Consider the following 12871-nt stretch of genomic DNA (forward strand, 5'->3'; position numbering starts at 1 on the left):
AAGCTGCATTGGATGGGCACTGTTTAGGCTGCATTGGATGGGCACGCACTAGGCTGCAAGTGCCATGCGATCTCCTAGCTGTCGCGGGAGACTTAGGATGTCTGCAGTCAGTGACATCCTAAGCTGCTTCCAGTATGATATGAAATGCACTCCGCCTGTGACAGGAGCCATACAGGAAGCAGCGGCTCTGCTCTCTACTGCAGCCACTGCTTCCTCTAGCAGTACCCGCATGACCAGCATTACCCACCAGCAGTAACTGACAGCAGTAACCGCTAGCAGTAACCACACCAGCAGTCTGCAAAATAAGTAGAAAGGTATGTGCATTAGCGTGTGTAAATTGTTGCAATATGTTTTTTTTTAATAACTAGTTGTGTTTTGTCATAATAAAATGTCATGTCCTTGTTCATACATGTATGAATAAGGACATGACATTTTCTGGCTGCCTAAGTCATATGTGCTAGAGGTGCAACTAGCCCCCAGCACATAACTGTAAATATCCCAGCATGTGCAGTGTTTCTGACTCCTACCACCATGACCACTACAAATGATCACTGAAGTGGTCATGGTGGTAAGAGTGTTCCTTTAATATCTCTCAGAAGAAGTAATCCTCTGTATACTGATTCTAGTATTCCTGATATGGCACAGGAAGGGCACGGCGGCGTTTTATTACTTATATACCTTAACTATAGTATATATTTTATATGCGGCCCGAGAAAATTTCTCTACACTCAATGTGGCCCAGAGAAGCCAAAAGGTTGGACACCCATGACATAGATGTTATACAGAATCCCCCCAGAAATGTCATTTCCTGCTTGTGTGATTGGCTCACTGAAGTCTGCACTAAGATACATGTCAGATTTTGGACATCCCTTGCAACAAAATAGCTTGTTGGGATACTTTCAGAGGGAAATCACATCTATAGGGACGCAGACTCTGCCACTTTTCTCATTAGAGCCCTGCAGGTACAGCAGCCGATTGATAATTATAAAATCACTCCCATTAGACTTTGCATATGGACACAGCATGGATGGAATCAGCAGTAAAGTTTGTTAAAATCCTTGCAATGTACAGAGATCACCCAAAGGGGAATGTTTTTTTCTCAACAAAAGTGGAGTTACTTTTTAATTTCTTTCCACACACCTTGACTTGTTTTTCTCTGATTCAGGTGATTGGCGCACCCTGGTAGCCATCCTGGGGAAAGGCTTCTCAGAAGCTTCATTTACCACCGCATTCCTCTTCACCGCCGAGCTCTACCCAACCGTCATCAGGTAACTAACTGACACATCATTCACACTAAACTTACATCGCACTGACATGACATGGACATAGCACTGACACCACACTTACTGGCTCCTCCCTCACTGACACCTCAATGACCCCGCATTCAGTGTCACCACACATACTGACACCTCACCAGTGGCGGCCGGTATGTTCTGGGTGCAGGGGTGCCACCCCCCCCCCTATCCATGCGTCCGGCCCCCTAATCTACATGCGGGGCGCCGGACGCATGGAGTTCAATGGGGCTTTTTTTTTTTTTTAATCACCTGATTAGAGCCAGAGGCTCTAATAAGCTTCAGCAAAGGGTGGACCTGGGGCGCAGAACAGTGCGCCCCAAGCCCACCCATTGTGTGACAATAGCGAATGAAAATTTGCTATTGTCACACGGATCCTCCTCCTGGCCAATCAGGAAGCGGGTCCGGGAGGTGGATGGTGGATGCATGCGGATTGAGGAGCACAATCTGCTGTACGGTGATCTTCATGAGGGCTGAGCTGAGCTGAGTTGGAGCGGCAGTGAAGAGGTTACTGTACCGCGTGGAAAAGCATGCGCTGGAGAGATTTGCCTAGCAGGAGGAGCCACCGCCGGAGAATCAGCTAATCTGCAGTTGTGGGCGGAGTCGCCGCCCATTAACAGCCAATCCGGAAAAAGGGAAGTTAGCCTATAAATTACTTCTACTTTTGGGTGTAGCTGAGAGGGAGACACGTGTGTGGAGGAGCAAGATGGCGGGTGCCGGAGTGAACCGGAACGCGGAGGCTATCCCACGTGTTGTCGGAGATCCTGCAGAGCGGACTGGAATGCTGATGTCGACCCTGTGGGACACAGGGATGCGACTTGTGCCTGACGGACGACTGGCGTTGTGTACGGAAGCTGGCATGGAACATCTGGGCCTGGTATGTAGTCAGTGTCTGAATATTACCATGCAGGCTGCAAGTGTGGAGCCAGTGCGGGCATTGTGGCAATCTGCTGCAGCAGGCGGAGAAGAGTGACGGTCAGCCCAGAAGATTGAATGTGTTGTGGGAGACTGGGGTCAATCATGTCCTATCAGCTTCTGAACCAGGAATCTCTGTGGGCAGAGGGAGAGGAGTACTCAAGATGTTGCTGGGGCCAGGACCAGTAGCACCTGTTTGTACTACAGTGTGCCAAGTAAGTGAGGGCCGAAGAGCAGCCACCTGATGCACAAAGACTGTAGCAGCAGACACTGGTCCTGCTTCAAGAGTGGCAGAGGGGAGTCGATGGCCTGCGGTGGAGAAAACTGTCAGTGTGAGCAGTGAGGAAGAGGCCTGGGCCATTGATGCGGGGTCTCCTAGCTTCCAACATCGCTATGGATCCTTGGAGGAGGAAGTTGATGTTTGTAAGTCAGAGGAAGAGACAGAGTGGGACTGGGGAATGGATGAAAGAAGGAGTTCAGCCAATCCTAGCATTCCCAATGAGGAGACAAGGGACTCAGTGGTACGTGGTCAGTGTGCCAAGAATCTGGGGTTCTGCGAGGCCTACACTACACGGGTCTCAGACTTATCCCCACCTCGAACTTACGCCCAGGCTCCGGAACAAAATGTGGCCTGTGCCTCCCTCATCAAACGTGAAGAGACCCTGTATTCCCCACCTGGGAGAGGAAACAGACAAACCCTCCCTAGGTTCTCCAGACTTCAATGGCTAATACAGAGAAAGGTGGCCTTGGAATATGGATACGACTATCCTTACACTCCTAGGGAGATAATGTTGGAGATAGAGGCCAGGAGAGAAGCTTGGTGTGATGAGGCTGTGTGGGACTTTCTCTACATCCCGAAACCCCACCGCAACCAGTCCAAGTTCAAGCTGTGGAAGACCTTTTTAATCTGTCAAAGCCAACTGTAATTTGGGGCGGACCATCTACATTGACCGTGTGGAGGTCCGTCGCCCAAACGGATCCGGCCAGGCTTGGTCTATCCATGTCAAAGACTCTGAAGGGAATGTTGTTCCACATCCAGACTACTATCGCTGAGAATGCAGGATGTTCCCTTTGCAGAGCTATGGTTTAAGGCTGGCTAGCCTATGTTTGCTTGGCCAAGAAGAGGGGCTAGAGTGCCCGAAATTAAAGTTGAAGCTACAGTTCACAGTTCAAGTTTGTTGTTAGGGCCAAAGCCCTATTCCCAATACCCCTTTCCCTTCTATCCTTGCAAAAGGGATGAGGAAATCAGCAAAACTGCCACTGCTGGGTGGTTCCATCAAAGAGGGCTGACCCTCTAACTTTACAAAGAGACTCTTGTTAAAGAAGGACTCTAGTAATCACATGATCTTGCTAAAATGAAGATTCTTTGGGCCAGGGATACTTTTCTAAAAGGACACTTTGCAAAGATCCTGTTGGGCCAGTGGGCCAGTTGGAGGAACTTTGTGCAAGTTGCTGCCTCGGGAGAGCAGTTAGTGGCTTGAAGTCTCTTGAGAAAGGGGGATGCCAAAAGTGAAAAGGGCCCCTGAAGAGACTGATAACCCTCACAAGTCGGACAAGTTTGCTCAGACTCCAGCAAACAACTTGTTCTGAAAAAAGACATGCTGCCCTGGTGCTACAGGTGGGAAGGACACTGTGAGCATCAGTCGGATGGACTCCGCATGTCTTTGTGAACTTGTGGGCTTGCCTGAAATAGGAGGAGAGTCAGTGCCCAGGTGCTAAAAAGGGACAGTTCCTATTTCAGTCACAAGATGTGACACGTAAAGTCAGGTAGATAGCTTGATAGGATTTGGGTGTTACCTGTTCCAGGAGTAACCAACAAACTGTGGTTACTCCTGGAACGCAAAGTCAAGCATGTCAAGAGTCACTTCTACGTGAATGTGTAAGATAGGGATTGTCCAGTGAAAAGGTCCCCTCTGAGTAGAGGGCAGTCTCACTGGTTCAGATAGAAATAATAATGGTGTGCCTAAGTTACATTTTTCTTACCTTTGCAGGCTTGCACTGAATATCTGGGTCTGGGTAGGCCCTTCACCATTTGCAATGTAAATATTGTGTCTAGTTAGTCAGTCAGTTTTTCACCTGCTCAAGCAGATTTTAGTTTGGCGGGGGGTGCATTAAGTATAATGCGCCTCTTATGTGTAAATGCCCTTGTGAATATTGTACAGCAGAGATTTATATCTATTTTTTTCATGTAATTTTTTTTTGTTGATTGACTGGGTACAATTGTTATTTTCCCTTTTCCCCTTTTCCAGGTTTGTGGGATACTCCATTAGAAATTTTTGAGAAGTGTATAAAAGTGGGTAGTATATACAGGAGAGGAGTACGCAGTGTATGGTGGTGGGTAGTATGTACAGGAGAGGAGTGAGGAGTGTATGGAGGCGGTAGTATATACAGGAGAGGAGTGAGGAGTGTATGGAGGCGGTAGTATATACAGGAGAGGAGTGAGGAGTGTATGGAGGTGGGTAGTATATACAGGAGAGGAGTGTGGAGTGTATGGAGGTGGATAGTATGTACAGGAGAGGAGTACGGAGTGTATGGAGGTGGGTAGTATGTACAGGAGAGGAGTGAGGAGTGTATGGTGGTGAGTAGTATGTACAGGAGAGGAGTGAGGAGTGTATGGAGGTGGGTAGTATGTACAGGAGAGGAGTGAGGAGTGCATGGTGGTGAGTAGTATGTACAGGAGAGGAGTGGGGAGTGTATGGAGGTGAGTAGTATGTACAGGAGAGGAGTGAGGAGTGTATGGAGGTGGGTAGTATGTACAGGAGAGGAGTGAGGAGTGTATGGAGGTGGGTAGTATGTACTGGAGAGGAGTACGCAGTGTATGGTGGTGGGTAGTATGTACAGGAGAGGAGTGTGGAGTGTATGGAGGTGGGTAGTATATACAGGAGAGGAGTACGGAGTGTATGGAGGTGGGTAGTATATACAGGAGAGGAGTGTGGAGTGTATGGAGGTGGGTAGTATATACAGGAGAGGAGTGTATGGAGGTGGGTAGTATGTACAGGAGAGGAGTACAGAGTGTATGGAGGTGGGTAGTATGTACAGGAGAGGAGTGTGGAGTGTATGGAGGTGGGTAGTATGTACTGGAGAGGAGTGAGGCGTATATGGAGGTGGGTAGTATATACAGGAGAGGAATGTGGAGTATATGGAGGTGGGTAGTATATACAGGAGAGGAGTGTGGAGTATATGGAGGTGGGTAGTATGTACAGGAGAGGAGTGAGGAGTGTATGGAGGTGAGTAGTATGTACAGGAGAGGAGTGAGGAGTGTATGGAGGTGGGTAGTATGTACAGGAGAGGAGTGAGGAGTGTATGGAGGTGGGTAGTATGTACTGGAGAGGAGTACGCAGTGTATGGTGGTGGGTAGTATGTACAGGAGAGGAGTGTGGAGTGTATGGAGGTGGGTAGTATATACAGGAGAGGAGTACGGAGTGTATGGAGGTGGGTAGTATATACAGGAGAGGAGTGTGGAGTGTATGGAGGTGGGTAGTATATACAGGAGAGGAGTGAGGAGTGTATGGAGGTGGGTAGTATGTACAGGAGAGGAGTACAGAGTGTATGGAGGTGGGTAGTATATACAGGAGAGGAGTGTGGAGTGTATGGAGGTGGGTATTATGTACTGGAGAGGAGTGAGGCGTATATGGAGGTGGGTAGTATGTACAGGAGAGGAGTGAGGAGTGTATGGAGGTGGGTAGTATGTACAGGAGAGGAGTGAGGAGTGTATGGAGGTGGGTAGTATGTACAGGAGAGGAGTGTGGAGTGTATGGAGGTGGGTAGTATATACAGGAGAGGAATGTGGAGTATATGGAGGTGGGTAGTATATACAGGAGAGGAGTGTGGAGTATATGGAGGTGGGTAGTGTGTAGAGGAGAGGTGTACGCAGTGTATGGAGGTGGGTAGTATGTACAGGAGAGGAGTGTGGAGCGTATGGAGGTGGGTAGTATGTACAGGAGAGGAGTGAGTAGTGTATGGTGGTAGGTAGTATATACAGGAGAGGAGTGTGGAGTGTATGGAGGTGGGTAGTGTGTACAGGAGAGGAGTGTGGAGTGTATGGTGGTAGGTAGTATGTACAGGAGAGGAGTGTGGAGTGTATGGAGGTGGGTAGTGTGTACAGGAGAGGAGTGTGGAGTGTATGGTGGTAGGTAGTATGTACAGGAGAGGAGTGTGGAGTGTATGGAGGTGGGTAGTATGTACAGGAGAGGAGTGTGGAGTGTATGGAGGTGGGTAGTATGTACAGGAGAGGAGTGTGGAGTGTATGGAGGTGGGTAGTATGTACAGGAGAGGAGTGTGGAGTGTATGGTGGTAGGTAGTATGTACAGGAGAGGAGTGTGGAGTGTATGGAGGTGGGTAGTATGTACAGGAGAGGAGTGTGGAGTGTATGGAGGTGGGTAGTATGTACAGGAGAGGAGTGTGGAGTGTATGGTGGTAGGTAGTATGTACAGGAGAGGAGTGTGGAGTGTATGGAGGTGGGTAGTATGTACAGGAGAGGAGTGTGGAGTGTATGGTGGTAGGTAGTATGTACAGGAGAGGAGTGTGGAGTGTATGGAGGTGGGTAGTATGTACAGGAGAGGAGTGTGGAGTGTATGGTGGTAGGTAGTGTGTACAGGAGAGGAGTGTGGAGTGTATGGAGGTGGGTAGTATGTACAGGAGAGGAGTGTGGAGTGTATGGTGGTAGGTAGTGTGTACAGGAGAGGAGTGTGGAGTGTATGGAGGTGGGTAGTGTGTACAGGAGAGGAGTGTGGAGTGTATGGAGGTGGGTAGTATGTACAGGAGAGGAGTGTGGAGTGTATGGTGGTGGGTAGTATGTACAGGAGAGGGGTATGGAGTGTATGGCGGTGGGTAGTGTGTACAGGAGAGGAGTGTGGAGTGTATGGAGGTGGGTAGTATGTACAGGAGAGGAGTACGCAGTGTATGGAGGTGGGTAGTATGTACAGGAGAGGCGTACGCAGTGTATGGAGGTGGGTAGTATGTACAGGAAAGGAGTACGGAGTGTATGGAGGTGAGTAGTATGTGCAGAAGAGGAGTGCGAAGTGCGGAAAGTGTGGAGGTTGATAGATTGTGCAGATGAATGCGGGGTGTACAGCGGTGGGTAGTATGTGCAGGATGATGTCAGTAGTTCTTTATTTTTATTAATTTTTTTTTCATTATTTTTTTACAATGTTGTTTTTTTGCATTTTTTTGTTTTTTTGGGGGAGGGGGGCAGTAGGTGGTGTCAGTAGGCTAAGTGTAAGTGAAGCAATGGATAGTGTCAATGTTTTTTGTTTTTATCATCTATTATTTTTTGCAATTTGGGCAGTGGATGGTGTCAGTAGGGCAGTGGATGGTGTCAGTAGAGCAGTGGATGGTGTCAGTAGAGCAGTGGACGGTGTCAGTAGAGCAGTGGACGGTGTCAGTAGATCAGTGGGCGGTGTCAGTAGGGCAGTGGACGGTGTCAGTAGGGCAGTGGACGGTGTCAGTAGGGCAGTGGATGGTGTCAGTAGAGCAGTGGACAGTGTCAGTAGGACAGTGGATGGTGTCAGTAGGGCAGTGGACGGTGTCAGTAGGGCAGTGGACGGTGTCAGTAGGGCAGTGGATGGTGTCAGTAGGACAGTGGATGGTGTCAGTAGGGCAGTGGACGGTGTCAGTAGGGCAGTGGACGGTGTCAGTAGGGCAGTGGATGGTGTCAGTAGGACAGTGGATGGTGTCAGTAGGGCAGTGGACAATGTCAGTAGGACAGTGGATGGTGTCAGTAGGGCAGGGGATGGTGTCAGTAGAGCAGTGGACGGTGTCAGTAGGGCAGTGGACGGTGTCAGTAGGGCAGTGGACAGTGTCAGTAGGGCAGTGGATGGTGTCAGTAGAGCAGTGGACGGTGTCAGTAGAGCAGTGGACGGTGTCAGTAGGGCAGTGGACGGTGTCAGTAGAGCAGTGGGCGGTGTCAGTAGGGCAGTGGACGGTGTCAGTAGGGCAGTGGACGGTGTCAGTAGGGCAGTGGACGGTGTCAATAGAGCAGTGGACGGTGTCAGTAGGGCAGTGGACGGTGTCAGTAGGGCAGTGGACGGTGTCAGTGATTTTTTAAATTTTAATTTATTTCTTTCTTTACAATTTAATGTGTTTTGATTTTTTTTCCACAATGCTTTTTTGGGGGGAGGGGGTTGTGGCAGTGGACAGTGTAGGTAGGGCAGGGATAATGTCAGTAGTTTTTCATTTTGTTTTTTATTTTTTTACAATTTTTACATTTTCTTACAAGTGGGGAGGCCGAGGCGCGGGGCCGGCAGCCACGATTGCCACCACTCACCTGTGATCACTCCTCGTGAAGAGAGAACGGAAGTCTGCTGTTGTAAACACAGCAGACCGTTGTTCTCTCTTTTATCAACACAGAGCTCCTGTGATCCTCCTATTTATGAACACAGGAGCTCTGTGTTGATATTAGAAGCCCACCCCCCCCCCCCCCACAGTTAGAAACACACCCTAGGGACACATTTAACCCTTTGATCGTCCCTTTTGTTAACCCCTTCCCTGCCAGTGTCATTATTACAGTAACAGTGCATATTTTTAGCACTGATTACTGTAGTAATGTCACTGGTCCCCCCAAAACTGTCAAAAATGTCAGTTAGGGGTCCGATCTGTAAAACCACAATGTCGCAGTCCTGCTAAAAATCGCTGATAGCCGCCATTACTATTAACAAATAAATAAATAAAAAATGACATAAATCTTTCCCCTGGTTTGTAGACGCGATAACTTTTGCGCAAACCAATCAATATACACTTATTGGGTTCTTTTTTAATATGTAGCAGAATACACATTGGCCTAAAATGATGAAATAAATTCGTTTTTTTTTTTTTATTTTTTTATTGGGAATGTGATATAGCAAAAAGTAAAAAATATTGTTTTTTTTTTTTTCAGAATTGTCGCTCTTTTTTTTTTTGTTTATATCGCAAAAAATAAAAATCGCACAGGTGATCAAATACCACCAAAAGAAAGTTCTATTTGTGGGGAAAAAAAGGACATCAATTTTATTTGGGTACAGTGTCGCACGACCGCACGATTGTCAGTTAAAATAACAGTGCCGAATCGCAAAAAAATGGCCTGGTCATTAAGGGGGCAAATCCTTTCCGGTCCAGAAGTGGTTAATAGACATACCTCGTATATCACACAATCATTCCATAAACACATACCACATACAGTACACTGCATATATAATTTAAGGAAATCATGCTTATAAAATAGTTTACCATTTGCCAATGAAAAAACAATTTGAATAACTAAAAATAAAAAAATGTCCCCAGGTTTAATTTTAAAAAATCTGGTCACTTTAACATACAGTAGCCACATAGGCCCACTGTGTTGCAATCCAGGATTTGTTCCTGCTATAGATCAGGGGTGTCAAACTCAACTTCATTGTGGGCCACATCAGCATTATGGTTGCCCTCAAAGGGCCGGTTGCATCTGTAAGACTAGATGTCCAGAGCAATCCACCCCTCTTACATCAGATGTCAGGAGCAGGGCCATCTTTAATATCGATTTGACCCTGGGCAAACATGTTCTTGGGCCCTTCCAAATCCACTTATCAACTATTTGCGGGCAGTGCGGGCTCAAGGGGCAGCTACTTTGGGCCCTGCAACAATGACTGGGCCCGGGGCAGCTTCCCCTTTTGCCCTGCCTTATAAACAGCCCTGGTCAGGAGCCCTCCACCATCAGAAGTCAAGAGTCCCAACCCTCCCTTACATCACAGTGCACCCCCCTTACCTTGTGCTGCTGCTGGGAAGAAGAATTTGGAGGAGGACCAGAGGAAGGCTTGGGTCTGCTGAATGCTAAGACCAGGGGAGGCAGAGACAAGGGGTTGCTGTGGCTGCACAGAGAGGCGCAGGATCTATAGGAGGAGTTCTGTCCTACTCTCTGTTGCTGACTGCTGAGACAGAGACGAGCCTCTCCATGGCTGCATAAGGGGGGTACGGCAGCTGGTGGAGAGGTGCGAGGGCCACACGAAAAGGTCTTGGAGGACCAGATTCGGGCCGCGGGCCTTGTGTTTGACACATTTGCTTTAGATACTAAAAGTATAAATATACACAGCCCAGATGGCCATCATTCTCTACCAACTATCACCTGCTGTATGTAGTACGTGCCGTCCTTCAGGGCTGCTGATAGGGGGGGACCACCAGCCCTCTTGTAGGGGGCCCGAGCACACAGGGGGGCCCACACAAGGAGGGGATTAGTGGTGGACAACAAATACAGAGATCTTCCTCCAGCACCTGAATCTGATCTGTCCCTCTCCCTGCTATCAGCTTTTATCTGCTGAGAAAGAGACAGTCGTCCCTCACTAATCCCCCTCCCTGTGTGGCCCCCCTCCCAGCACTGGCTCTAATGTTATCTCTGCTCAGGAGTTTATTTGTAACTTTGTTTCTCTCCCTCTGTCTCTCTGATCACTGAGCTCCAACTGCCCAGCCTGTACTATATATTTTTTTCATCTCATCTTCATTTTTATTTATTAACATAGTTTTTTTTATTAGATTTAGCAGGAATTATGTGAGTTATGTTATATTTGTGTCTGCTAATAGTGATTTTGTTGTAATTTTAGCGAAATATATCTTTAATATCTTCTTGGGGGGCCCTGTCAGGTAGTCTGTACGGGGCCCCGTGATTTCTAACAGCAGCCCTGCCGTCCTTAGATATCAGAAATGCTGACAACTCTCCTCTCTCCCCACAGGCAGACAGGCCTTGGGTTCTGCTCCTTCATGACCCGTCTGGGAAGCTCCGTGGCCCCTCTGGTTATCCTCCTGGAGGACATTTGGCTCTTCCTTCCACCCGTGGTGTTCAGCAGTATGTCCCTGGTGTCTGGCATAGCGGCTTTCCTCCTAACAGAGACGTGTCACCTCCAGCTGCCGGAGACCATCCAGGACGTGGAGCTGGACAGGTAGCCACCATATGTCCTGTCACTTGAAGATAGGATGCTATTGTCACATTGTCCTGTGCAAAGCTAAATCGCTGTTTGCAGTCTGCTAGGTAAAGATGATTCTACATGACTAGATTTTCATTCGAACATTCGTAGAAAAATCGTTCGTTATTCTTTCTTGCCATCATTGGGGAAATTAACTTTCTTTAACTACTTGCCAACCGCCCGCCGCAGATATACTGCGGCAGTTTGGCTCAGCTGAGCGAACCGACATTTAGGTACGTCAGTTCGCAGGAGCGCTCCTGGGGGCATGCGCCCCATTAGGCAGCGGGTAGGCCCATCCATGGGGCCGGCGGCCGCAATTGCCGCTGGACACCCGCGATCGCTCCCCGTGGAAAGAGAACGGCGGTCTGCTGTTGTACACACAGCAGACCGTTGTCCTCTCTGGAATCAATACAGAGTGCCTGTGTTCCTCCTATTTAGGATCACAGGTCTCTGTGTTGATTCCACAAGTCCCCCCCATACAGTTAGAAAACACCCCCTAGGCTCACACACAAACCTTTGATCGCCCCTGGGTTAACCCCTTCCCTGCCAGTGTCATAATTAGAGTAACAGTGCATATTTTTAGCACTGATTACTGTAGTAATGTCACTGGTCCCCCCAAAAAGTGTCAAAAATGTCAGTTAGGGGTCCGATCTGTCTACCACAATGTTGCAGTCCCGCTAAAAATCGCAGATCGCCGCCATTACTAGTAAAAAAAGAAATAGAAATTACACAAATCTTTCCCCTAGTTTGTAGATGCGATAACTTTTGCGCAAACCAATCAAAATACGCTTATTGGGATTTTTTTTACCAAAAATATGTAGCAGAAAACAAATTGGCCTAAAAGGATAAAAACATTTGATTTTTTACATTTTTTTTATTGGGAATGTTATATAGCAGATATGGTATTTTTCCCAGGTCTTTTTGCCCCACAGGCAGGCGCAAGGTAGATTCACACAGCCAGGTGCACACACACTTCTGCTCGTTATCTTCAGTGATCAGTCTAGGGGTCTTGTTTTTGTTATTATTGTAGCATCCTCCTAGGTAGGTGCTAGGAAAATGCATCTACTGCTCCTTCTGCTTATCAGGGGAGCCTGATCTGTTAGGTTGCCTGTCACATGTTTCCAGGTGTGATTCACTGGGTCTGAGGGAGTGTCCCGACTGCATCCAATAGGGGAGCCTGTTGGACAGTGGAGGAAACCCAGCCAATGACACATGGGTTTTTATGGGAGTCCCAGTGGTGGGGCGTTCTTGCAATGCATACTGGAATTGCTCATAAAAGCCGGGGGGACATGTGACAGGGCATCTTTGGTGGGAAGCAGAGTGGCAGGAGGAGGCAGACGGCTGTCTCTCCTCCTGCTGTGTGTGAGGAAGGTGGTCATAGGCAGTCAGCCTAGTGAACCAGGTGTGGGGCTGAGCTGCAGAGGATCCAGTGGAGCTGACGGTGGAGCTGCTGGCAGAGTTTCTTGGGAAAAACAGTGTCCGTGAGTACTAAGGGACTTGCCAAAGGGTCTGCCCAGGAAGGGGGACCACTTCAGTGAATTTAGGGGATCAAGGAGCTAGCTCACACAGAGAGAATTACAGTAAAAGGGGTGCCTTGTAGAACCCTGAAGAATAGGGATAAAGGGGGTGCCTAGTTGGGCCCTGAAGAGTGATTCACAGACCAATATAAGTTATTTAATTCTTCTTCACTGTTAGTAATAAGGTGAAGCACTCATTTATTTCTAAACGTCCCAGCAATTTGTGCATAGTTCATTCAAG

The 12871-nt window shown here is 48.1% G+C and overlaps 1 protein-coding gene across 1 annotated transcript in view; it reads left to right on the forward strand.

Annotated features, from left to right (window-relative positions):
• The window catches only part of LOC309550665 (uncharacterized protein), a 124045-nt gene that overhangs the window by 22291 nt on the left and 88883 nt on the right, over nucleotides 1–12871 (forward strand). Inside the window, 2 exon segments of the mRNA XM_082250999.1 lie at nucleotides 1166–1268; nucleotides 10883–11089. Coding sequence (XP_082107125.1) covers nucleotides 1166–1268; nucleotides 10883–11089 — 310 coding nt within the window.

Source organism: Pelophylax lessonae (genome assembly GCF_965119305.1).
Source record: "Pelophylax lessonae genome assembly, chromosome: 3".
Lineage (NCBI taxonomy): Eukaryota > Metazoa > Chordata > Amphibia > Anura > Ranidae > Pelophylax > Pelophylax lessonae.